Source organism: Planococcus citri, chromosome 3 (genome assembly GCF_950023065.1).
Source record: "Planococcus citri chromosome 3, ihPlaCitr1.1, whole genome shotgun sequence".
Lineage (NCBI taxonomy): Eukaryota > Metazoa > Arthropoda > Insecta > Hemiptera > Pseudococcidae > Planococcus > Planococcus citri.
The window spans coordinates 69402804-69426445 of record NC_088679.1 but is presented as its reverse complement, the minus strand read 5'-3'; the positions used below and the strand labels follow the sequence as shown (position 1 = coordinate 69426445).

At 39.6% G+C, this 23642-nt stretch overlaps 2 protein-coding genes and 1 long non-coding RNA gene across 4 annotated transcripts in view; 2 read left to right on the top strand and 1 right to left on the bottom strand.

The window, feature by feature from the left end:
• The window catches only part of LOC135838591 (NADH-cytochrome b5 reductase-like), a 280351-nt gene that overhangs the window by 60180 nt on the left and 196529 nt on the right, over positions 1-23642 (top strand). The window lies entirely within an intron of this gene.
• LOC135838583 (fatty acyl-CoA reductase wat-like) overlaps positions 1-23642 on the bottom strand; it is a 107575-nt gene that overhangs the window by 11675 nt on the left and 72258 nt on the right. For both annotated transcript variants that reach the window (XM_065354267.1, XM_065354268.1), the window contains exons 4-7: positions 20364-20612; positions 20082-20230; positions 19269-19378; positions 18885-19077 (exon numbers count right to left, since the gene is read on the bottom strand). In XM_065354267.1, coding sequence (XP_065210339.1) covers positions 18885-19077; positions 19269-19378; positions 20082-20230; positions 20364-20612 — 701 coding nt within the window. The remainder of the gene's footprint in view (positions 1-18884; positions 19078-19268; positions 19379-20081; positions 20231-20363; positions 20613-23642) is intronic.
• On the top strand, positions 824-2437 carry LOC135838596 (uncharacterized). Its single transcript, XR_010557437.1, has 2 exons — positions 824-1956; positions 2116-2437. It is a non-coding gene; the product is annotated as an uncharacterized LOC135838596 (long non-coding RNA).

Genomic DNA, 23642 nt, shown 5'->3' with positions numbered 1-23642 from the left:
TTCAACTCATTTTGATAGGTCACGTGACACTTTTAAAAATTTCAATAATCATTCTGAAAATGTTTCAAAAATATTCAAGTACATACGTTTTTATTGAAATGTTTAAAATTCACGCGAAATTTTAACTCGTTTAATAGGTTACCAAGTCGTCGCTTTTGAGCAGTTCGTTTCTACATTAAATTAAGCGACTTGAAAATTTTGCGCCTGAGCAATTTCGAAAATTCGAAAAGTGTTGACTGTTGAGTTACCTATTAGGAACTAGAAAAGAGTAAGTAACCATCCAATTAATTTGGAAAACATTTTTCTCCAAAAATTTGTCCGAAAGTCCTTCCAAAAATTCTCGTGTCTTGACAAGATTGAAAAGTCTCAGTATTTTATTATGAATAATTATTGTCAAAAGTTACCAAAAAGTCTCGTTTTTTGCAAATAAGCTTCTCTTCTTTGTTAAAAATTTCAAAAAATTGCTAATACTTATTTTTCAAAATAGCTGTTCTTTGCTAAAATTGTAAAATTCTTGCTTTTGCCAAAAATTTTTTGCTTTTTAGGAAAATTGCAAAAGATTTCCTTTTTTTTCAAAAATTACCCAGACGTCTCTTTTTTTGCCAGAAGTTGCCAAAAAGCACCACTTTATTGTCAGTAATTCCCAAAAATTCTTGTTTTTTTGTTTCTGGTCGTTTTTACAAAAATTGACAAGAATTCTCGTTTTTTCAAAAATTGCCAAAAAATGATTCGCTTTTCAGAAAAATTGAAAAATTGCTGAAAATTGTCTTTTTTTGCAAAAATACTTCTCAAATGTCTCCCTTTTTTTTCAAAAACTGTTCAAACTTCTTGCTTTTTTTTAAAATCAGAAATGGCTAAAAAGACCTTACATTTTGTTAAAATAGTCAAAGTTGATAAAATAATATTGTGTCGTAGGTACCTACTAAATATACGTTCGTATATTTGATACCTACTGACTAATTACCTACTCGAATAAGCAGGTAATCGGATACGGAGAATGCACTGGTGTAATCGTAATAAAACTAATTACTTACCTCGGCTAGGGCTTTTAGTACACTACCGAACACAATACAATATCATACGCAAAGTTCGTGTAAACGAATGTATTTGTCAATAAAGACAACTTAAAACCGACTCGGAGCACTTCAAAGGGTTCAACACAACGATTATTCGGGGGGAATTACAAATTACGTTAACACTACTAAATTATTACTAAATTATAAAATATACAAAAACACTTTAAACCTAGGGCCGGAGCTCTAAAGAATTAAGGACATATTAACTTGGCAACTCGCTTGCTTCACGAAAACGAACTACAAGTTGGTCCAGTTGCCAAAGAAGCTGGAAGGCTCATTTGACACCTTGACCACTCATTGTTACCAACCACATCACCGAACGGTGCTGGAAGGGTTAAATTACCTGTTTATACACATACGTGTTACCATTAAGGCATATCCGTCTAACATATGCCCTCCGAGGTTTACTCAGCTATGACTCAGCGAGCTAAGTTCCCAGCAGAGGAAATCACGGTGTGAGACATAGACATGACTTAATGATAACACTGTCCGTACGGACCCTGCTGCCCCCCATGAGTTTCTCGGATGAGAAATTGGTGAGCAGAGAAGAAAGAAGAAAATTCTCAAATTTGGAACCACAGCGCACCCTAGGTGTTGAAGCAGGCGCGTACGTGACCCACTGAGCCACCAGAGATCGATCACTCGAAATACAATGTACTCAACAAATACACGTAACTACCTAGCTCTAGCCTAGGATACACGACATCGAAAAAGTTGCCAGTTAGCAATAATACGATCCTTTTTTGTTTCAGATATCCGTCCAAAAAGGTGAGAATATGGATCGATTGAAGATAAGCCGCCTGAGCTCTGAACGATGAAGCGAATAAGAGCTACGTACGTAGCTGCGAGTTCGATGTCCAAGTCAACATGTCCAAAACAGGTGAGAACCGGTTACCAACTATTGCTATTATTTCGATGTAACTACTGTGAATAATAATCAAAAAAAAAATAAAAAAAAAATATTAAATTTGGATTTAAACTAGGCTCGTAATTATACACCTTGTATACTAACACAATTGTTTCTATTTTTATGTTTCAGGTTTATGGGTCATTAACGCCTCCGAGCCGGTTTGTATTTACGTTCGTATTCATTCTTACGATTAAGTGCAACGTTTAGGAAGAAAAAATGTGCAAATTATAGAATAAGTTTGTACTTTTATTCGATGTATAGGTTACAACATGCATTGTAAATACTGATTATTGTTTATTGATAAAATAAAGAATAAATACCCAAAATAGTTTTGTAAATTATTACGATACTCAGTCTTACTTCTTCAGACTTATACAGTAAAGTAACGTTCGTTAAATACAAAAAAAAAAAAAAAATTATTAAGGAAAAAACAATAAAAATTAAAACAACATCCTCGAGATAAACGAATTACAGTTATGTAACGGAAAAACTGCAAAAAAATTCAACAATTGGTAAGAAAGGATAAAGTAAAATAATACTATTTAGTACAAACTGGTATGAAATAAAATAGAAAAGCACTTCGAGGTTATTGATCATAAAGATCGCAGATGGCACTATTCGTGCAGAAATGTAAAATTTAAATTCCAAAATTTAACCTCGATAAAAAAAAAAAAAAAAATATATCAAAAATTTGGCTTAAATTTAACTCAAACAACTACATAACATTGTAAAAAACTTAAACAAATACGCTTTTTTAAACTTATGTCACGATTCGGTGGTAAATATTTACAAAAAAGTCATAGTCGGTAATTTTAATGGATACTCCATTATGTCAAAGATTGGGTAGTATTCAAACGAAGGTAACGAAATTTATCACTTTCAAACTACACGAGAAAAATTTTGAGTAATTAAGAAAACATGTTGCATCGATAAAAAATCCTTAGTTGCCAAAGTTCCAACATTTATTACCAAAAGATCGATGCAAAATTACTCGTACGAGTATTGATTTTGAATAGAGATGGGACAATTCCTCTTTTTCAATTTTGTTTCTGGTCTACATTTTTCCAGCATGAGCTTCATAGTACCATGCAAACGTAAGCAATAACAATGACGTACGTCAATATCATGCTGTTAGTTTGAAATTGATAAATTGTACAAACGAACCTTATTCGAGCATTTCTTCGTCCGTGGTTAGATTTGGAGCGGTTGTCGCATCGCCGTCGGTTTTTCCAGTATTTTCAGCTTGCTGATTTTCATCGTCGCTCAGCTCTGAGACCGTGGTAGATAGCGATTTCATGTCCTCGTCAATATGGAGTTTGGAATCGACAGAATCGTTATCGGCATCGTCGTTGTTATCCGGTTGAGGCGTTGGTGGCCGTGCTTCCTGTTCGTTCGCTCGAACGCCCGAAAAACCTTCGCTTTCGTCAATTTTTTCTTCGGCCGTTGAAACGTCGTCGTTGGTATGGTTTTCGGAGTCTTGGCCGGCGGTAAGGTTTACCCAACTCTCGGTGTGTGCGGCTTTCGTCGATGGGCCAGGTTGGGCATCGTCTTCAGTCAAATCGTTGACGGCCTGGTGCGGCTGAGCGTCGCGCGACGTCGAAGCTGGGCCATGCGTCAGCTGGCGGTTGTCAGTCGTCGACGAAGATTCATTTTCGGACTGCGATTCTGCCGTCGGGTTGCGAAGAAGATTTTCGGGTTCTCGATACCGTTGACGTATTGCCTCGCTGGCATCGTTGGTCGGCGGAATGAACGTGTGCCGTATCCATACCGCGAACTCCTCATGTTCCTGTATCGTGTACATGGGAGGTCGTTCACCTACTGTCGGGGTGTAGTTCACGAACCACGGATAAGGGTCGATCAATGCGTAGCGTCCGCCGAGCATGGTGCTGTAGTTCACCTCAAACACTGACATGACCGAAGCGTATACAGTTTCATCTTGCTCCGCGTGTTGAATAATTGGCACAGCGTAAATTTCACGCACTCCGCGGTCGCGGCAAATCTTGATTAATCTGCGAAATAGTTCTTTGAATTCTTCGCTGTCGAAATTATCGAACGCATCAAGATTACCAATGGAGATGATGAGGCGAGGCGGTAGCCGTTTGAAACTTGCGAGCGTGCTGATGAATTCTCGAATACGAATCTCGCGTCCATACAGACCGGGATGCATGTATTCGCGTATATCGCGTTGGTACATAATCCATTCAGCTACACCTAGCACAAATCCATCACCAGCCAATAACACGTCTTGTGCGGCGACCGCCGATCTCGCGTCATTTTCGCCGACGAATACGCCAAGTGTCGTAAACTCGTGAGGTAGGGCGTTGAGCGGATAGAATGGCTTGAGCATTTTGGAGTCGATCTTGAATTTTTTGTAGAAACGATTGTGGCTTTTCGAAAGATTTGCCATGCAATGCGGTCTTTGTTTCTCGGCAGGTTTCGCAGGCTCGGTGATGAATTTGCTCGTTGGATTGCGTGCGGTAGGTGGAATCGCCTCGTATCTGTCGTTGCTTGGCGCTGGACCAGATCGAAGGGGTCGGAAGCCCATGGTTGCGATCGATCCATCTGCATTATATTGGGGTAGATCTCGCATCGGCGTATCGTATTCGTAGTTGGACAATGCGGCAGCAGCGTGCGAATTCGTAGGTCGGCGGTGAGACGTAGCATTATCGAAAGGCCGTACGGTCGCTACGTTTCCAGAAGACATACCAGGTGTCGGCGATGTCACGTTCGTGGCGTTGGTCGTCGAAGTCGTCACCGCGTTTGTGGCGGTATTTGCCGGAGTCGTATCGGTATTCGTCGAAGTCGTCGAAGTCGTGGATACACGTCGCTGATCGGTGGTACTAGTAACAGCTGCGTTACGATTAGGCATATTGCGACTGGCTACATTGACTCGCGGCGGCCTGGTAGCTTGGTTACGATTTACGAGCGTAGCGTTCTCGTTACGTAGTTGGCGATTGACTTCTCGCTGGTGCTGCAATTGATTTTGTAAGCGGCGAATCGTCGCATCTCTATCTTGCACCGATTCGCGATAATTTTCCATGATGTATTCATACCTCGAAATTCGTTGGCGGGCCGCGTCGAGTTCAATTTGTGGGTCCGGACGGGCAATTGGAGCTGCGGCGATTTGATCGGTTGCCGGACTAATGAAGTTCGCGTCGAGTGGCCTTATCGCTCGGTTACAATTCAGCTCTGGGCATAATACAAAATTGCCATTTTCGTCGGAAGCCATCGACTCACCTCGCATTTGGCTAAGGCAAAACGGGTGAAAAGCGTGGCAGCGCGTGGCGGCCAGCGTCGGTAAATTATCATGATTTACTCGTTGGTTTGGGTCGAAAATCGGTTTGTGACATTTGGAGCACAAGATTACCGTAATTTGGTCGTCGGCCATGGTTGAATTCACTCGCGATCGGTAAAGTTTTTCCACGAATCGTACACACGTACCCGAGATGTCGAACACTCTGCGTTCGTAGATATATAATTCGCGACACACCGACACTAGAGGATTATCGTACTCGCAGTATTTACACATATAACACGTAATGTACGCACAAAAAATTCATATTATTCGCGCAATTTACAAGAATGGTAATAAAATACTCGATTCATCGAACACTGATACTTCGCAAAACGTTCACACACGATAATAACATACATAAAAAATACAATGATAATTTTAAAAACGTAAAGATCGAACTGTAGCCGGGCGGTAGACAGGAATATAATGGAACCGATTACAATATGTGCAATAGATAGTAATTCGAATCCGTCTGCGCGCGTCGCTCGATGCCTTTTTTGTATAAATATAATTTAGAGGAGGGTGGAAAGCATCTCTCGAACGAGAGCAAGTATTTCTTTGATTATCAGTAAAATGCGCGATAACGTTTCGCATTCTTCCAGCGTAAGCATGATGATAACACGAGCGACTAGAAGAGAATAATCATATCAGTAGACAGAAATGAGCTGCTAACGCAAAAACTGCCCTTCTCCCTCCCTTAGGTGACTGGTTGGTGGCGACCAAGCGGCGTAGTCAAATTTCTACGAAAAGCAGAAGAAACACGTTCGTGCAATGTGCGTATTGTTTCATTTTATTACGCACTAGGAAGCGGTCTTTTGGATATCTTATTCGGTTTCAAGTTGATTTTTTATAGGTAATAAATCCGTAGTTGTCACGCTAGTGAATATTTGGTCCTTTGAAAGGAATTTGATTGTAATTTTAGCCTTGAAACCGACCCCTGAGATGTGTTATATTGTTCGTACGAACCTATTCGCTGTCATCACGTGTGTAGAAAACATGTTTGGGTCAACGCACGTGGTTGTTTTTCGCTGAGCAGGGCATCGAACGATGCATTAATTACCATTTTAATGGTCGATGAATTGTTACCGAAAAAGGTTCGTATTCATCGTACGATGAGTGTTTGAGTAATTTGCAGCAAAAAATGAACCTTTTTATGGTAATTAGTCACTTTGGTGGGCGTGGAGTTAGAAAAAAGAAACGTACGTTTCTAACTGGCATTTCTTATGTATTATTTCAAGGCAAGTAGGTACCTGCCTATTTCTTCGCCTTCTCTATTCAACTCACCTATTTCTGTCTCAAATATACGATGTTTTTTATGTGTTTTCAGGAGTGAAACTGTACGAGTAATTTGAGTGAGGTGTGAGTAGGTTAGTGTGAGGCGGAACGAGCGTTTCAGGTTTTTAAAATAGTAAATCAAAAAATGTGTACGTTTTCGTACATGTATAAATTTTTCAATCATTCGTTTCTACGTATTTTCCCGAGCTAGGTATAATTGTAAAGTACTTACCTTTCGGTTATTTGCACATAGGTGCATCTTGCGTTCGTATCATAACTGTAATACCACCTGTAGAGAAAAATGTTTCAATACAATTGATACTTACCCATATCTGTTCAGATAATAGTTACCAAGTTTATTTTTAAACTCTTATCACGTTGGTGATATTCTATTCGAAGCATTTCGTTAAATTTTTACTCATTTTTGAGTCTGTTAATTTTATCCCCTGTTGCCACGTTTGCCCTTCCTATAATTTTGTTGATTCTTATGTAAGCTTTTACCTATTTGTTCGAACATAGTTCCTATTTGTTTTGCCCTGGTAGGCATGGACAAGTAATACGTATACGTATATCGCTGGACTATCCGTACAGTTTTATTCGTTGAGAAATTTTACATCTTAAAATTAAATACCGAGGTACAAGTTACCTATAAACAGTTACCGGACGAGTTCTTACTTTTTCGAGTGTATAAAACTTCAAATTTTACGCAAAATCCGCGTAATTTAATCTTAATAGCTGCAGGAACTCGTCTATGATCGCCATTGGTCGATAGACCCTTGTCGTACGATCTCTTCGCCTCGCAATGATCAGCTGCGCACCTTCTTCATTAAAATGTTGGTGAAATTCGATAACGATTGCTGAGTTTCCGTACGCGAAATCTGTTAGATTTTGAAAAATTAGCTCATTTAGCCGTTGGTCGAAGTCGTTGATATGGAGGAAGCGTATATATTCCGCTCATTGGCAGCGACTGTTACTACGATACGCGGGCGTCGTTGTACTGCGTGTCGAGGTCGCTGGAATTGTAAGAAGATCGATCGGAACGGTGGTCTCATTTCTGGCGGTCGAATGGCCGCAAGCGCCGGATCTAATCCGGGGAAAATCGGCTCCTGAGCCATCGCACGAACGTAGAAAGATTGCGTAGCAAAACACTCGTAAATTAACCGTACGGTAATATTATAAACGCGATCACTTTACATCAATTTACAGTACTCGATATACGCACGCTGCCTCCCTTATACGCTCGAAATATTATGCTTTGCGAGAACGCACTTAATCGAACTACTGGCACATTGGTTGATTTATCAAAATTTTGGTTTGATAATCGTACGAACGCACATTCGAATTTTGCTTAGCAAAATATTCTCCGATCTAGAGTGATGTGATATTTCACGATTGCGATATTCAAGAGAATCAATTTCACTTACCTGTTACAGTAGTTATTCTCTGGCTTTGTACGTGTGTCAATTTGTTCATTTATTGTACTTTAAGTAAAATAAAGAAGTCTATACGTGTGTACATTAATTATTTTATTCGAAACGAAAAATCGAAAAAAATCAGAAATCAGGTACATCTTGACTTAATACTAGGTGGTACGTACGTATCCTACTTAATCTAAACATCTTAAAACTTACATAAATTCCGCCGGGATAAAGCCGAAAGTATCGAGGAAGTCATCGACGACTGTTATGGGTATGCGTACCCGTGCCGTACGGCTTTCTCTGCGAATTACCAATAATCGATCACCATTCGCGAAGTAGAAATTGTGAATCTCCATGATGATTAGCTCTATTGGATTATAGTCAAAATCGAACAATAGATCTTGATGGAACAGCTCGCGGATCATGTTTCGTAGATCAATTCGGGAAAATCTTCTTGTGCATGCTCGTCCTCTAGCTCGTACGTTAACGCTAATCGCATCCGGTATAATATGATCATGGACCATTCCGTTTAATCGTATCCGAACGGTAACATACCCAAATCGTAGGTTCCAGGGTCGACGTCTGCGTAATGCGGGAGCCAGGTATGGGAATGGTCGATTGTTATCCATTGCGATCGTTGAAATTGCCAATAGCACTGTTTTTTTATCACCGTAAGGTACTTGTATAATTATACGTACGCACTTATCTTACATTAAACTATATTACCGCACATGTACTGGTTTCTCGCGAACTTATACTTCACCGCATCAGGCGCTAAATAATAAAAATAGCCACGTTAGCTCTGGTTACGCACAATTACGTCCTTTCGATACTGATCTACACAACATAATAGCCTTTCAATCGATAGATGACGCGTGATGTTTCCAAAACTGAACGGCTGATTCTCGCAAAATTTCCTGGAATTTTACGAGATCGGTACGAAAAGTAGCGAGAGGGTGCGGGTGAATACGAATGATAGAACGACGAGCGTCGCTGAATTGGCTAATTCTAATCTTTTTTGTTCGAACCCATCAACCAAAGCGCCAATTTTTTAATCTTCGATTTTGCTTTTTTACCTTTCTTATCATTTTTCTCCGTATCAGAGTTGTTTGGCGAATTATTTAATATGAATTCCAGTGAGTTTTCTTCGTCCGAAGACAATTCAGACGAGTCACTTTCGCTTTCGCTAACTGATACCGAACGGTCATCTTCGTATTCAGTTTTTGGATCTGGATCAGTACCGTAATACTTGCCGTAGAATTTTTGTTCATTATCAAGCATTTTAATTTGGTTTACCGTTTTGGCATTCTTTTTCAAAATTAACCGTTGTCCCATTCGAAGGGCGGTAGCTGCGAGACGTTCAGATCTTCGAGTTTTCTTTTCCTTTGGTTCTTCATTCGCAGCATCTTTCTCCTTGTCATCCGTGGTTAGATCTATGACAGGTACTTCGTTCGAAGTATTTTCCTTTTTCTTTTTCTTCTTTTTCTTCTTCTTCTTCACAGGTGTGTCCAATTCTTCGTATATTGGCTCTTCACTACTAGTGCCAGCTTTACTAGCTAGGTACTCCGAACGTTTCTTAGCTCGAGCGGCTTGTCTTTGATCTCGCGCGATTTTTTCTAATTTTGACAAAATTACCTTCGTGGCGTTTTTGGTATTTTCATCATTTTTGTCCGATCTTGGAACCTTGATTTTTTGAATTTTTTCGACCATTTCTAATTCATCCTCCTCCGATGATTCGTCGTTGTTGGTTTCAATTTTATGGTCATTCAAAAAATCAGAAATTTTCTTCTCTAACGTACGTTTATCAAGCCACGAACGTAGGCAGGGATCTTTTTCCATTTCTGAAATTTCAGCCTTTTTTAAAAACAACGTCAGTTGTCTAACGTTCGCAATGCGATTCACGTTTGAACCGTCGGTTGGTTCAAGTAGGTACGAGTTGGTACCTGCTCGTTTGAGAATCTTAAATGGACCAATACGCTTTTGGTACAATTTTTTCGCGGTTTGCTTGTCCGAACTAGATAATTTATGATTTGTGAGCAAAACCATATCTCCTTCCTTAAGCGTGTCTGGATCCTTGTGCTCCTTGTTGAACTTGTACTCCTCTTCGATCTTTTTTAATCGTCTTCTTTCCCGAATATAAGTTTCAATTATTTGACGGTCAGTCATTTTATCGATTTGGAATTTCGCCAGTTCAATCGTGTAGACAGCTTTTTTGGCCAAGTGATCCGCTATCACGTTCGTGTATTCGTATTTACGTGCGTAGACGTGGTGAAATTCAATGAAATCGAACGATTTTTTCAATTCCAAAATTTGCTCAAAAAGCTTCTTGTGGTGGACAGGTTTTTTCCTGGCGTTAAGCCACTTGTTTTTCAACCACACGTTAACCGTATGGTTCAGAGCCTTAATGACGTAATTCGAATCTGAAAAAAGTTTAACTTTTTTCACGTCATTAAATTTTAAAATTTCCAATGCTTGAATAATGGCTGACAATTCAGCAAAATTATTCGACAGTTGGAAATCTTCAGTAGGTGATATCCGATCGGATACATTTCTCAATGAATCTGGTGCAAAGCAGATTCCAATCCCCGCTACCGCGTCCGCGTCTCCATTCTTCGAACACGCGCCGTCGGCGGTTACGCGGGCGTATCCGTCTGGATCTAAAATTAAGTCGACCGTAGGGTCTAATTTCTTCGTAAAGCATTCCGATAAAGGGATTGAAGGAGCTTTAATTTTGCTCAAATTCTCTTTCAATTCGATTAATTTATGGGTAAAATCGAATTTCTTTCGTTTATGAGGCATTTTCGCATTTATAGCATCTACCATGCCCCATGCCTCGTTCGGGGTGAATCCGAATGACGTAGGTGTATTATTTATTTCAATTTGGATTTCTCCAATAAAGCCTTGCCATCCCGTATGGGGTTTATGAGGGTTATGAATTTTATTCAATTTCACCCTCAGCTTATCACCGATTACTCGCATCGTACGTTCGACCGAAGACGATTGCGGGTTGTAGGCATTGGTATGGGCTACCTTGATGTCATTATGCTCAAGTAGCTTGTACCAAGATTCACTTATGAATTGAGTACCATTATCGGTAATTACTTTTTTGACGGTTACGTCACGACGTTCGATGTCCGCAAGGACGGTTTGCATTGCGTTGCAGACATCCTTTTGTCGCGTATGACACATTGTTTGGATCCAAGTTTTACCGGTAAAAATGTCTTTTACCACCAGTAAAAATTTAGGGTATCCTTCGATTGCCGGAATTGGTCCAAAAATGTCAACTGACAAAACATCGCCTATGGCGTACGCCTCTATTTGTCCGTATTCTAAGACCTTGTGGTTGGTGTAATTTTTATTTACTTTGCACACAATGCACGTATTACATATTTCGCGTATGTAGTGCATAGAGTTGGGATGATAATACATACGACGAAATATCATTTCCAACTTAGCTGCGCCCAAATGGCCATATGCATAATGCAGGTAGTCTACCGTATCGTAGAATAGGGTGTCTGGTAGGTAGGGTACCAGCGAGCCGTTATCTAGCCTTTTCATTAACATAGGTTTCTTGATAGGTGTGAGGTCGTTGACCTCCTCATCATCCAAGTCCATTTCTTCTCCTGAATTTTCATATACGAGCGTATCTTTAATCGCGAATTTCTTAGCTTTACGCTTTTTTATTTCAATTTCTTTTTTGTCCGTTTCCGGATAATGCGTAGTTAAAATCTTCATGATCGCTTCACATTTTTCATCTCCGTTTTGGAACTTAGGAATATCGTTCAGACGATTATGAAGTATCGTGATATTTTCTTCAACAAATAACACTTCCAAAGGTGGTATTTCGGTCGAAAAATTCTTTAATTCCAATTCTGGCGCTTTTACACTGTACAAGTGCTTATTGGATTTATCCATAGTCCATTGTAGATCGAAACAATTGAACCAAGTAATCCAATGAGCAGCTTTACGATGTGTTTGCGCCATCTCTCTATACCTATTAGCGATCGCCAATAAATTTTTCCGAACGTGAATTTTTCGTCCAATGACCCACATTTGAACTTTCTTCAAAACTTGCACCAGTGTCATCATTTCACGGTCGAAAAGCGTGAAATTCTTCTGATGTGTTTCGAAAAGTTTCGATACAAATAAGCAGATATGCTTCTCTTTTGATACCTTATCTATGTAGAATAACACAGCGTTCATTGCATCTTCGGATACGTACGTATCAAGATACAAATCACCATCTTGAGGCGGTGGTTTCAGTTTGAAATCTTTGCAGTACTCAGCTTTCAATTGCTCAAAAGCTTTTTCTTGCTCCTTGCCCCAAACGACCTTGTCTTCATTACCCTTGGTAAGGTCATAGATAGGTCGCAAAATTTGCATATAATTAGGAATAAAATTCCTATAAAGACCGGTCAGTCCTACCAGAGTGAGAATTTCTTTCACCGTTTTTAGTGCAAATTTCCCTTTCTTCGTGTGTTTTTCAACAAATTCCATAAATTTCTTTATTTTCTCACTCTGTTTGGCAACTTCATCTTTTGAAATAATGAAGCCCAAATGTTCCGCGTATTCGCGGAAAAATTGCGTCTTGTTAGGGTTTAATTTTAAACCATTCTTTCGAATTGCTTCGAATACTTCTTTCAGACGATCTAAAGTCTCTCTAAATGTTGCACCAGACACCTTGACGTCGTCAACAAACTTAGTCACTCCTTTCATGTCAGGAATCACCTGATTTATCATGTGAACGAACTCGCCACTTGATATTTTCAAACCGTACGGTAATCGACAAAACTCATAAACTTGTCCGCATACTTGGAATGCGGTGTATTGACGCGATGCCTCGTCGAGAACCAGCTGCCAGAAACCGGCAGTAAAATCGAGAGTGCAAAATAATTCATCACCTTTGTTTTCAAAGATGATCCATTCAACCGGGTTCGGTTCTGTAAGCACTTGTTGTAGTTTTTTATTGAGTTCGTCGGCATCTAAACACAACCGAATGTCACCGTTCTTTTTTATGACCGGCGCCATCGTATTAATGTATTTTGACCGTGAGGGCCTTATTATACCTTCTCGCAACATTTTTGCGATCGTCTTTCTCAAGGCTTCCATGATCTTCTGCGAAGGACGGAATTTTTCACCTCTCCAAGGACCCAGTTTTGGGTCAATGTCAAACTTGAAGTTGACTCTTTCGCCAACATAGCGACCTGGCGAGTTGCTGAAAATGTCACAGTAGCCTTCAACTTCTTTATAGGCATCGTCTGCCTCTTTCGCGGTAATTTTACCCTTGAGAACGAGGTTGTTTAAGTCATTCTTCATATTCTTTTTATAGAGCTGTTGAGCCTTGAATTGCTCATCGAATAGCTCTTGGTCGAGGTATCCCGATTTTCTGTGTAAGTTGTGCACCATTTCGTGCATGTATTGTGGTTCAACTTCACAATGGTAGACGGACAAGGCGTCCCTATATTCGTCCTCACGTAGGTAAGGTATTTTGAACGGTTGTCCATTTCGTGGTTTACATAAAGCATAATCGTGCCCCTCTTCTAGCTGAGGTAAAATACCTAAGTATCTCATGGCCACACGGCCCATTATGCACGATTTGGCGGGAGTATCCAAGATGTAAAATGGTGAGTAAATCATCTGAGTACCTACTCTCATACAAATTTCCACGATATGAGTCATTGTTTTGACTAATTTATCATCAGCCATTCTTAATAGTACCGGACGGCGTAATTGGATATACTTAATCCATTGAGGGTGTTGTCGAGTAATATACTCGACGACAGGCTTCGAAATTACATTGGGCAGAGCCCCTGAGTCCAATTGCAACGCCATCGGTTTTAATCCAATCATAACCGGGATTACACACGCTGGATCGACCGTTTGGTGATCAATAAATTGATCACGAGTCATAGATTGTATCTCATCTTCGTTCGAAGCAGGGTGTGCATACTCGATTGCATCAATCGCATTGACTTTCAATTTAGGTGTTTTATCCACTTCCGGATTCTCGTCATCAGAATTAGCATCTTCCATAATCACCTGGTTATCACCTTTGCCAAAAATCTGTTTTGGCGGTTTTGGTGAAAGAATGGTCAATTCTTCAAAGTTCACCGGTTTGGATAAGTGGCCAGCCTTAGCTGGCGGATCATATACAATTTTTGCAAAAATTGCATCGCCGTTTGGCGTTATTTTTCGACGTAAATAAACACCCGTATTTGGACAGCAATCAATTTTCATAGACAACGCTTGGATTAATTTCTTCATCATCGAGTTGTTTATGTAAATTTTCTCGTCCATAGGGTTTTTATTTCGGTCGATATTCGATTCGAATAATGTTTTCAGACGTCCTAATGCAGCTTCCCGCGGCGGGGCCTCTCTATCACGTTTGTAATCAAGTACAGATGTTTCCCATTTATCGAGAGCGTGCACAACCATCTGAAACACGTGCGTGTACATCGACATGTCTGGGTAATATCGATTGTACGCTTTCGAATAAAAGAATTTATTCTGTAATGGTATTACATTATTTCTTTGATCGATCGCAGGTCGATCAAATTCATCGCCATTTTCCGTATGGATCTTTTCTAATTTTAGATATGCGTACGCCATCTGGCGCCAAAACGTGATACGTTTATCGTCTGTTAATTTTACTAAAATATTTCTGTACGTAATGTACCTACTTAGGCTTACTGGTTTGTCACCTTTTTTACGAGGCTTTACCAGCGGCATCATTAAAAATATATGCTGGACTTTTTTGACGTCTAATAGCAAATTAATAATGCTGTTAATTTGCTTCTCTACGACCTCGTAAGGTTTCCTTGAAAAATTCAATTCTCGTTGTCCTAGCGACAATATCACCTTGGCATTAGGTGTAAAAGTCACCTTTTGAAGGCTCGCATAGAGCTCTTCTAGGCCTATTTGATCACGTACGTAATCTGGTAATTTTTCAATTTGGTCAACATCACCTCGTTTGAGATGATGGACCAAACCATCTCCGATCCACACATACTCGTAAAACATATCGTTAGGGATCTCTATGTGGCTAGGTTTATCCCTCTCTTCCCCTAGCTCTGTCGGTTTCCCGAAGTCGCCGTGGTGGCTGCTGGTTGAGTCGTCGTAGACGCTGTATTCGTGGTGCTCGTTAGAATACTTGTAGCTGTAGGAGTAGGCGGGACGTGCGTGTTGTTTACATTCGTGGCCACGTGCGCGGCGGTAGGAGCTGGATGCATAAGCGTGGCGTATTGAACTTGCATCGAATTGTCAATGGTTTGTTGCTGTGGCTGCAATTCGGTAATTGTCGCTTGTTGCATTTGCTGATTTAAACATGCATCATACCAATCATTGTATTGTTTTTGTATTTCATCATACAATGGTTGGTGTTCATCGCTATGATAAAAATCATCATCGTCATTATATTGGGGTTGAAGGGGTACTTGCGTACCATTTACCATTCTTGGTATTCCGTTCGGGTCTATCATCATAAACTTAGCTGGCAAAATAGCCAATGGTGGATTCTGTGCTGTGGGTGGGGGCATCGGAATCGCTGCACTGGCGTTCGCGTTATTTTGTGCGGGTGGTGTATAATACACATCTTGGTTGCGAGGCACATTTCTATTATTTCCTCGGTTAAAAAATAGCCTAGGTATCCATCCTTGTGGATTAGCTTGGCCTTTAATAAATGGAGGGTACCGGAATGCATTCGGACGCACCTGTGGTACCGTTGGTGCCGAAAAAAGTGGATGTTGCATTAATGGGGGAGGAGTGGGAGGGAGCGGTCCCATCGGTCCCATTTGGATCGTAGGTGGAGCATGAGGGGGCCATACCCCACTCATAATCATCTGTTGTTGCAACGTCCACTGGGGGGTTGGTTTGGATTGCACGTTCGGCATAATCCTTACCTTCTTGTGTTTAGCAAAATCGATATTAATTTCACTCAACGCACGTAGCTTTTCAATAAATTGCTCTATTGTTTGACCTTTCTTTTCGACTCGCATCTGGTATGCACCAGGTAGTTTATGTGCGATCGTATCGATTATGTAGGACGTACTACGGTGGTCAGAATGGCTTAGCGCGATAGTAAATCGAATTAATTGCCCAATTACGTCTTGTAGGCTGTTTGCGCAATCAAAATTGTCGCACGCTCGTTCGAGCATATCTTGGGCACGTTCATTCCAATAGAATCTCAAAAAACTCTCCTTTGTACGTTCGTACGTATCATCTGGCGATAACGTCGTCATCCAGGTCTCACGATCGTTCGTAGCTACCACTGTGGTAAACACATGTGCTTTATGCGCATCAGGAGCATTCGTAGCATTTGTAAAATGCTCAAATTTCTGAATGAAATCATGTGGAAACAAGCGATTTTGCTCCGTAAATACTATGTTGGATGCTTTCAATAACATCACGTCGATCTTATTAGGTTGGCGGTTCCCGCCACCTCCTCCTCCGCTCGGAGCATTGTTAACACGTTGTTCGAGGGTATTGACCTTTTTGGCAAGGTGTTCGGTAGTAGCATTTGCATCCTGCAATACCTCTGCATGTTCCTCAAGCTTGTGATCCAGCTCTTGTATGTCATCAAATAATTGATGCATCTCATCATTTGTATCACTTATAAGTTTATTGGTGGTTTCCTGGAACCTGTCATTTTTCTTGACGTATGCCGCAGATGCTTTGTTGATTTTATCAACCTCTTTCTGGTTCGCTTTGGCTATGTCATTGGCCTTTCCGGCCATTGATAATGCACGATTCGCCGCATTGCTCGCCTGTTGTGACGAAACGTCAATTTCATTGATCCTATTTTGCATCTCTTTTTGCTTTTTAAATACCTTTTTAAAACGACCATCGACATAGTTCCAGGTATACGTAAGTCTTTCAGCAACCACATCGAACGATAAATCGCCGGGCGGCATTGTGGGAGGGTTAATTACCTCACCGTCACTCGCGGTAAGGTCATGACTTTCGTCGCCAAAATCGTTCATCTCGTGTAGTGGACCTAAGTTGTTTAATGATGGATTTCGCGACGATTTTTTACTACCTACGTTGCTTGGTTTGCGACCTTGCAAATCTCTCTCGTTTAGGCTTCGTCTGTTAGGCCTATTTCTTAGTCTGTCTTTAAGTTCCGACATACGAGCGATATATTGGAACGGGTATTAAAACAAATAAAATTACTAGCTCGTAAAACAGTAGGCGTTGACAGACAGCAGAAATGCGTGAATGAGTCACACACGCACCGCAGATATAGTTGTTCTGTCTGGGACAAATTTCGCGCCTCGGACGTTGTACAGAGGTTCCCTTCTGAGATCAAGCGTGACGAGGTCAACTAAGTATGTAGACGCGTTCGCGCCTTTTTTCACACCTAATTGCACACGTTTACAAATATACAAATACCTACACAGGTATTTGCTATCGGAAAGCGGAAGCGAAGCACAAATTAATTAACTTTAAACATAGATTACAGTAGCTAACTGTATTTTAGGCGCGTTTTTCCGTAAGGAAAATCAAGCTCACTTTGCATGCAATAAAGATTTGCGTTGAGGCGCCAATGATAAAATAATATTGTGTCGTAGGTACCTACTAAATATACGTTCGTATATTTGATACCTACTGACTAATTACCTACTCGAATAAGCAGGTAATCGGATACGGAGAATGCACTGGTGTAATCGTAATAAAACTAATTACTTACCTCGGCTAGGGCTTTTAGTACACTACCGAACACAATACAATATCATACGCAAAGTTCGTGTAAACGAATGTATTTGTCAATAAAGACAACTTAAAACCGACTCGGAGCACTTCAAAGGGTTCAACACAACGATTATTCGGGGGGAATTACAAATTACGTTAACACTACTAAATTATTACTAAATTATAAAATATACAAAAACACTTTAAACCTAGGGCCGGAGCTCTAAAGAATTAAGGACATATTAACTTGGCAACTCGCTTGCTTCACGAAAACGAACTACAAGTTGGTCCAGTTGCCAAAGAAGCTGGAAGGCTCATTTGACACCTTGACCACTCATTGTTACCAACCACATCACCGAACGGTGCTGGAAGGGTTAAATTACCTGTTTATACACATACGTGTTACCATTAAGGCATATCCGTCTAACAAAGTCTCGTTTCTTGCCAAAAATTGCGTTGTTGCCAGAAATTGCAAAAATTCTCACCTTGATGCCAGAAATTGCCAAAAAGTCTCTCTTTTTTTTATCAAATCGTTGTAAATTTCATAGTTGAATTTTTAAAAATTATTCGTAGAAACTAGAACATTTCAATTTGTAATATTCTGTTATTTGTGGGGGGGGGGGGGTAATTTTTCGTGATTATAATGTTTTTCTCGAATTTTGTTAATTTTTAGGTTACTTTTTCGAGATTTTTTGATTAGTAAGTTACTTTTTTTTGGAAAAGATTGATGATTTTTAAAAAAAAATATGAGTAATTTTAGAGACAACAAAAACTCCAAAGATCATTTTACTGATAATGAATTAAAATCGTAAAAAAAATTAACCAAATTAGCACCAAAAAGCACACCAAATTATAGAAATTTTAAAAATTCTGCTTCACAATTCGATTCGGATTTATGTTGTTTTCGAACAGAAATGATCATTAGAACACATCTATCATCCTTCAAAAAAGATGACGATGCCTTGTTTTCGAATTTGACGAATTTTTCGACGGAAGTCCGCTTTGAATTGTTTTATTTCGTACTTCGTAGCTATTGGTAGGTTTTCCAATTATATTCGAGGTGGTAAAATTCGATTACAAAAAAAAATGAAATTACGAAACGTCCGTCCTTTCTGTCCTGTCCCTGTTTACCTACCTACCCAACGAACCCAACCGAGCTGGCTGGCGGATGGCGATGACGCTGAATAGCGCAGACAAGATAATTGAAAACTTACTTAACTTACCAATTTTTATTAATATCCCAAGCGGCGGCTATAATTGCATTTACAACGTTATCAGCAGGAACTAATTCCGCTATACAATCTCCGTCGGCGTGAATGGTTCTTAATAAACCTAAACCAGCTCCGGCAACTACACCAGTGGGGCCGTAAAAATTATTGATCCATCCGGCTATCGGCTCTTTAGCGGTTGCAATGACTGTATAGACGAAAACGTGAAATATTTCAATTTAGCGCCGAGTTCGGCGTATACGAGTAGCATCGTATACGTAGGTATCGTGTAAACTTAACGATAAAATTTATGCCATCGTGTCCCTGGTAAGTGCTTAGTAGGTAGAGGTACTTACTTATGGCCAATGGACGTGTAATAAAGGTATATTGTAAACTTACCTATGGCTGGTCGTACGATTGATAGAGGCATCGCTTTGCCTTTTGTTCGAACTACATCTTCGGCTATGGCTTTGGTAAATGCGTATGTGTTAGGCCAAGGTTTTATCAATCTGTAAACAAATAGGTGGTGTGTATAATTGCTGGCAATGATGATTAAAGTATGTTTAATGAGTCTGGCTCTGGCTGAGTTCGATTTATTGACAATGCAATTAGAATAAATTGACCGAAATAGCCATTGCGGATAAATTCAGGTGATCGATATTTTGGTGAAATAAATGTTATGTAAACGATGCCATCTCTCGTCTTCGTCGTTTGTGTATTACGAGTAGTTACGTGAGTCGAAGATTTCGCTTATACTCGTATATGTACATTGTACGTCAAAAACAACCAACTGACAAATAAACGAAACAAGTTTTCCGTCTGCTTTTCAAATTCATCTTTTTCAACGCGAATTAGGTAGTAGAATATAACAAAGTGAAAGAAAAAAGAAAAAAGGTAGGTACGAGTGTGTTTGTGATAAACATGGGAGCTCTCGTTGCCGTTGTAGCATTAGAATAAGTGCTCGAATAGGTATTGTTTTTCTGAAACACGATGAGATCCACTTATGGATATTAATTTTTTACAAAACGTTCTCGTCGACGATTTTTTTTTTTCTTTGCACCCTTTCAGTTGTATAAGTATCGAGGAAGGTCTTTTCTTCTTTTTTTTTTGTATGTACCTATTTGGAGTATTTCGTATCGACCTGTGCTACACTGCTAGCTGTAGGTTGGTAGGTTTACAAATAGAGCTACTGAAAAGAAAGTAATTACTTACTGGGGAGTAATCCGTTCGATTATTTCGTCTGAAAGTGAATCTGTGAGTTTCATTAATGCGTCTGGTGAGACCGGAGGTACGTAGAATTTTTCATCGACCACTTTACGTTCGGCGCAGTTCGAGTATGCGGTCGAAACGTGTATAAAGGCCTGGAACATTAAGAGAGATTTTATGCTGAGTCGAGTGATGATGCTGACCATTGTAGGTAAATGTGGATATTGGATAATTTGTGGCATAAGTTAATAGATGGTGTGTAGGTAAATATAGAGGTAGGTAAGATACCTTGAGGTGTTTCATCGAATGTGCGATTTCGAGTAGATCGTTAGTAGCTCTGATATTTATGTTGACCGCTGTTCTGAGATGAGCGTCGAAACGAACTGTGGCTGCTACGTGGAATACCGTGTTTACCTCGTTTATCAATATATTTCTGTCTTGTTCGCTTAGTCCTAAATTCGGCTTCATGCAGTCTCCGATTATCGCCCGTACCTTGGTCGCGTAATCGGGACATTCCAGTTTCATTCGCTCAAATAGCTGCGTGAAAAACATGCAAAAAAAAACAAAATTGAGATCGATTGCATTTAATAATTGTAGCTGGATTATTTTTAGATGAAAAAACAATTTTCAAGTCAAGAAAAGAAAAAATGAATCAAAAAAGTTGACTGGACTGATAAAATTGATGAAAAAGTATCGCTGGTAAATTGATAAAATATTCGTGGAAATCGTCCAAGATGTATAAAATTGAGTGCTGCTTCGAAGTAGGATGAAATAGTGGGAAAATTGCCCCAAAATGTGATGAAAATTCTGGGTTTATCAAAAGTTTGTCGAATTTATTCAAAAATCGTTGAAAAATATGTCAAAAATTATTTTAAAAAAATCAAGAAAAATTATGAATTTCAACAGGGGGAAAAAATTAATTTGATAAAATATTACACCACCTGCCAAAAATAGCAAAAAATCTAATTTTTTGTAAAAATTTCTATGTTTCTTGCTAAAAATTGCCACTTTTTTAAATTACACAAAATTTCCGATTTTTTGGCTGAAAAAATGCGAAAAAATCTCCAATTTTCAACAAAAATTGTGAAAAAGTATTTGGTATTTTTTTGGCAATAATTTTCAGAAATTCTTGTTTTTTTTGCAAAAAATTCCAAGAAGTTTCACATTTTTTTCAAAAATTATTCCAAGTTTTGCTTAAGTATTGCCAAAAATTCTCGCTTTTTAGCAATTAAAAAACCTCACTTTTTCCACCCAAATTTGCCAAAAATTACAAAATAAAAAAATCTTGCTTTTTGAGAAGAATTGCGAAAAAAATCTAAATTTCGTTGCCAATAGGTAATTCCCAAAAATTGATCATTTTTACAAAAATTATCAAATTTTTGCTTTTTGCTTTTTTTTTTAAATTATTCAAAAGCCTTGCTTGGTTATAGGTATAGGTATTTGCTAGAAATTGCCAAAAAATTCTGCTTTTTGCTGAAATTGTCAATAAAAAATCCTCGCTTTTTAACAAAATGTCTAAAAAAGTCGCTTTTTGACAAAAAGTCCCAAAGTCGTACTATTTTTCAAAAATCGTTCAAAAGTCTTGCTTTTTTGCCAAAAAATTATATTCCTCAATCGCCAGACAAAAAGGTCAGTGACCTTAGGAGGCCAGGCAGGACACCAGACGGATTTCAAAATCCAGACAGACAGGTCAATGACCTTTGAAGACCAGACTGGAAGCCAGATTGTCTTCAGAAGCCAGGCAGGCAGGTCAATGACCTTAGAAAGTCAGACAGCACTTCAGAAGGTCTTCAGAAGCAAGCCAGACAGACAGGTCAATGCCCTGTGGAAGCCAGACGGCTTTCAGAAGCCAGAAAGACACGTCAATGGCCTCCAGAGGCCAAAGTGGAAGCTAGACTCACATCAAGAGCTAGACAGACGGGTCAATGACCTCAGGAAGTTAGACACAACACTTGACGGCCTTCGGAAATCAGACAGACGGGTCAATGAATTTCAAAGACCGGACTGGAAGCCAGATTGTCTTCAAAAGCCAGACTGCAGACAGGTCAATGACTTTAGAAGATCAGACAGCACTCCAGATGGTCTTCAGAAGCAAGCCAGACAGACAAGTCAATGAACTGCGGAAGCCAGACGGTCTTCAGAAGCTCGACAGACAGGTCAATGACCTTTGGAAGCCCGACTTGAAGCCAGACGGCCTTCAGAAGCCAGACAGACAAGTCAATGACCTTCAGAGGCCAGATGGGGAGCTAGACTGCTTTCAACAACAGACAAACGGACAGACAGACAGACAGACAGACAGGTCAATGACCTTAGGAAGTCGGACACAACGCTTGACGGCCTTCAGAAATCAGACGGATAGGTTAATGACCTCAGGAGGCCAGACACGCCATCTAACGGCCTTCAGAAACCAGGCAGACATGGTCAATGACCACCTCGGAGGCCAGTCAGGACTTCAGACGGCTTTCAAAAGCCAGCCAGACAGGTCATTGACCTCAAGAGGCCGGATGAGACTCCAGAAAGTCTTCTCTCATTTAAAATGGGCCATTTTTGAGCCTGAGGCAGAGAAAAATTGCCAAAATTTTTCATTTTTAATGACGTTTCTTGACTAATTTGAGGTCGCTGAGCACGAAAATGACATTAATTTTGCAGTTGGACTTGTGGTTTGTGAAATAGCCGCAATTTCTCACCGAAGCAGCGACCCACGTCTCAAATGGACATCAGATTTGAACTCGGCGAGTTCCGATTGGTCGAATTAGTTGATTTAATTTTGGAAGTCAAAAAATCCAAAACTTTGTATTCAGCGCTTCTGAAGACGTGTCAAACGATATGTCACACGATATTTGGCTTTTTTTTACATTTTGACCAACATGCTGGAGCTTTGTGGGTTATTTTTCAAATTTTTAAATTATACCTCCCAAATTTGGCAAGTTTTTGGAAATCGAGGTTTTAAAAAAAGTTCAACTTTGAACTTTTGAAATTTTTGCAAAATAATTTTGAAACCATATTCTCAAGTATTTCTCCAAGTTAGAGTAGTACCAAGCAAATAATCTGCAAAGCAAGACATTTTGGATGAGCAATTTCAATTTCTTCTTTCCTAATGCAGGGAACCTGCTCAAAAAATGTTTGATCAAAATCAAAGCACCTTTATCCCAATCAGAGCTGATGTGACCAAGAATGACACATCTGAAAATTCCCAGAAAAATTGAAAAAAATGCTCTGAAATTTTTCGACATATTTTTTTCGAGATCAAAAAACTATGTCAAAAACATAACTGTTAATCGATCTAGTATCTCTTTTTGCCCTTCTGTCCCCTCCACTCAATCTTTTAAAAAACAATTCATTTATTATTATGCATTTATGCCTGCAATATTGGTTTGCAAAATAACGATTCCATTAAAATTGATTCTTTTTACATCCCTTACGCACCGCGCATCCTAGCTTTATACGCTTTCTACGTATCATCCATCCTATATAATGCTAATTAATCGCGTCAAATTATTCAATCGGACAAATTGCCCACGTCACTGAAGCTTTGAGTTGGTCTACACTGGGAGGAGCGGTTCCTTT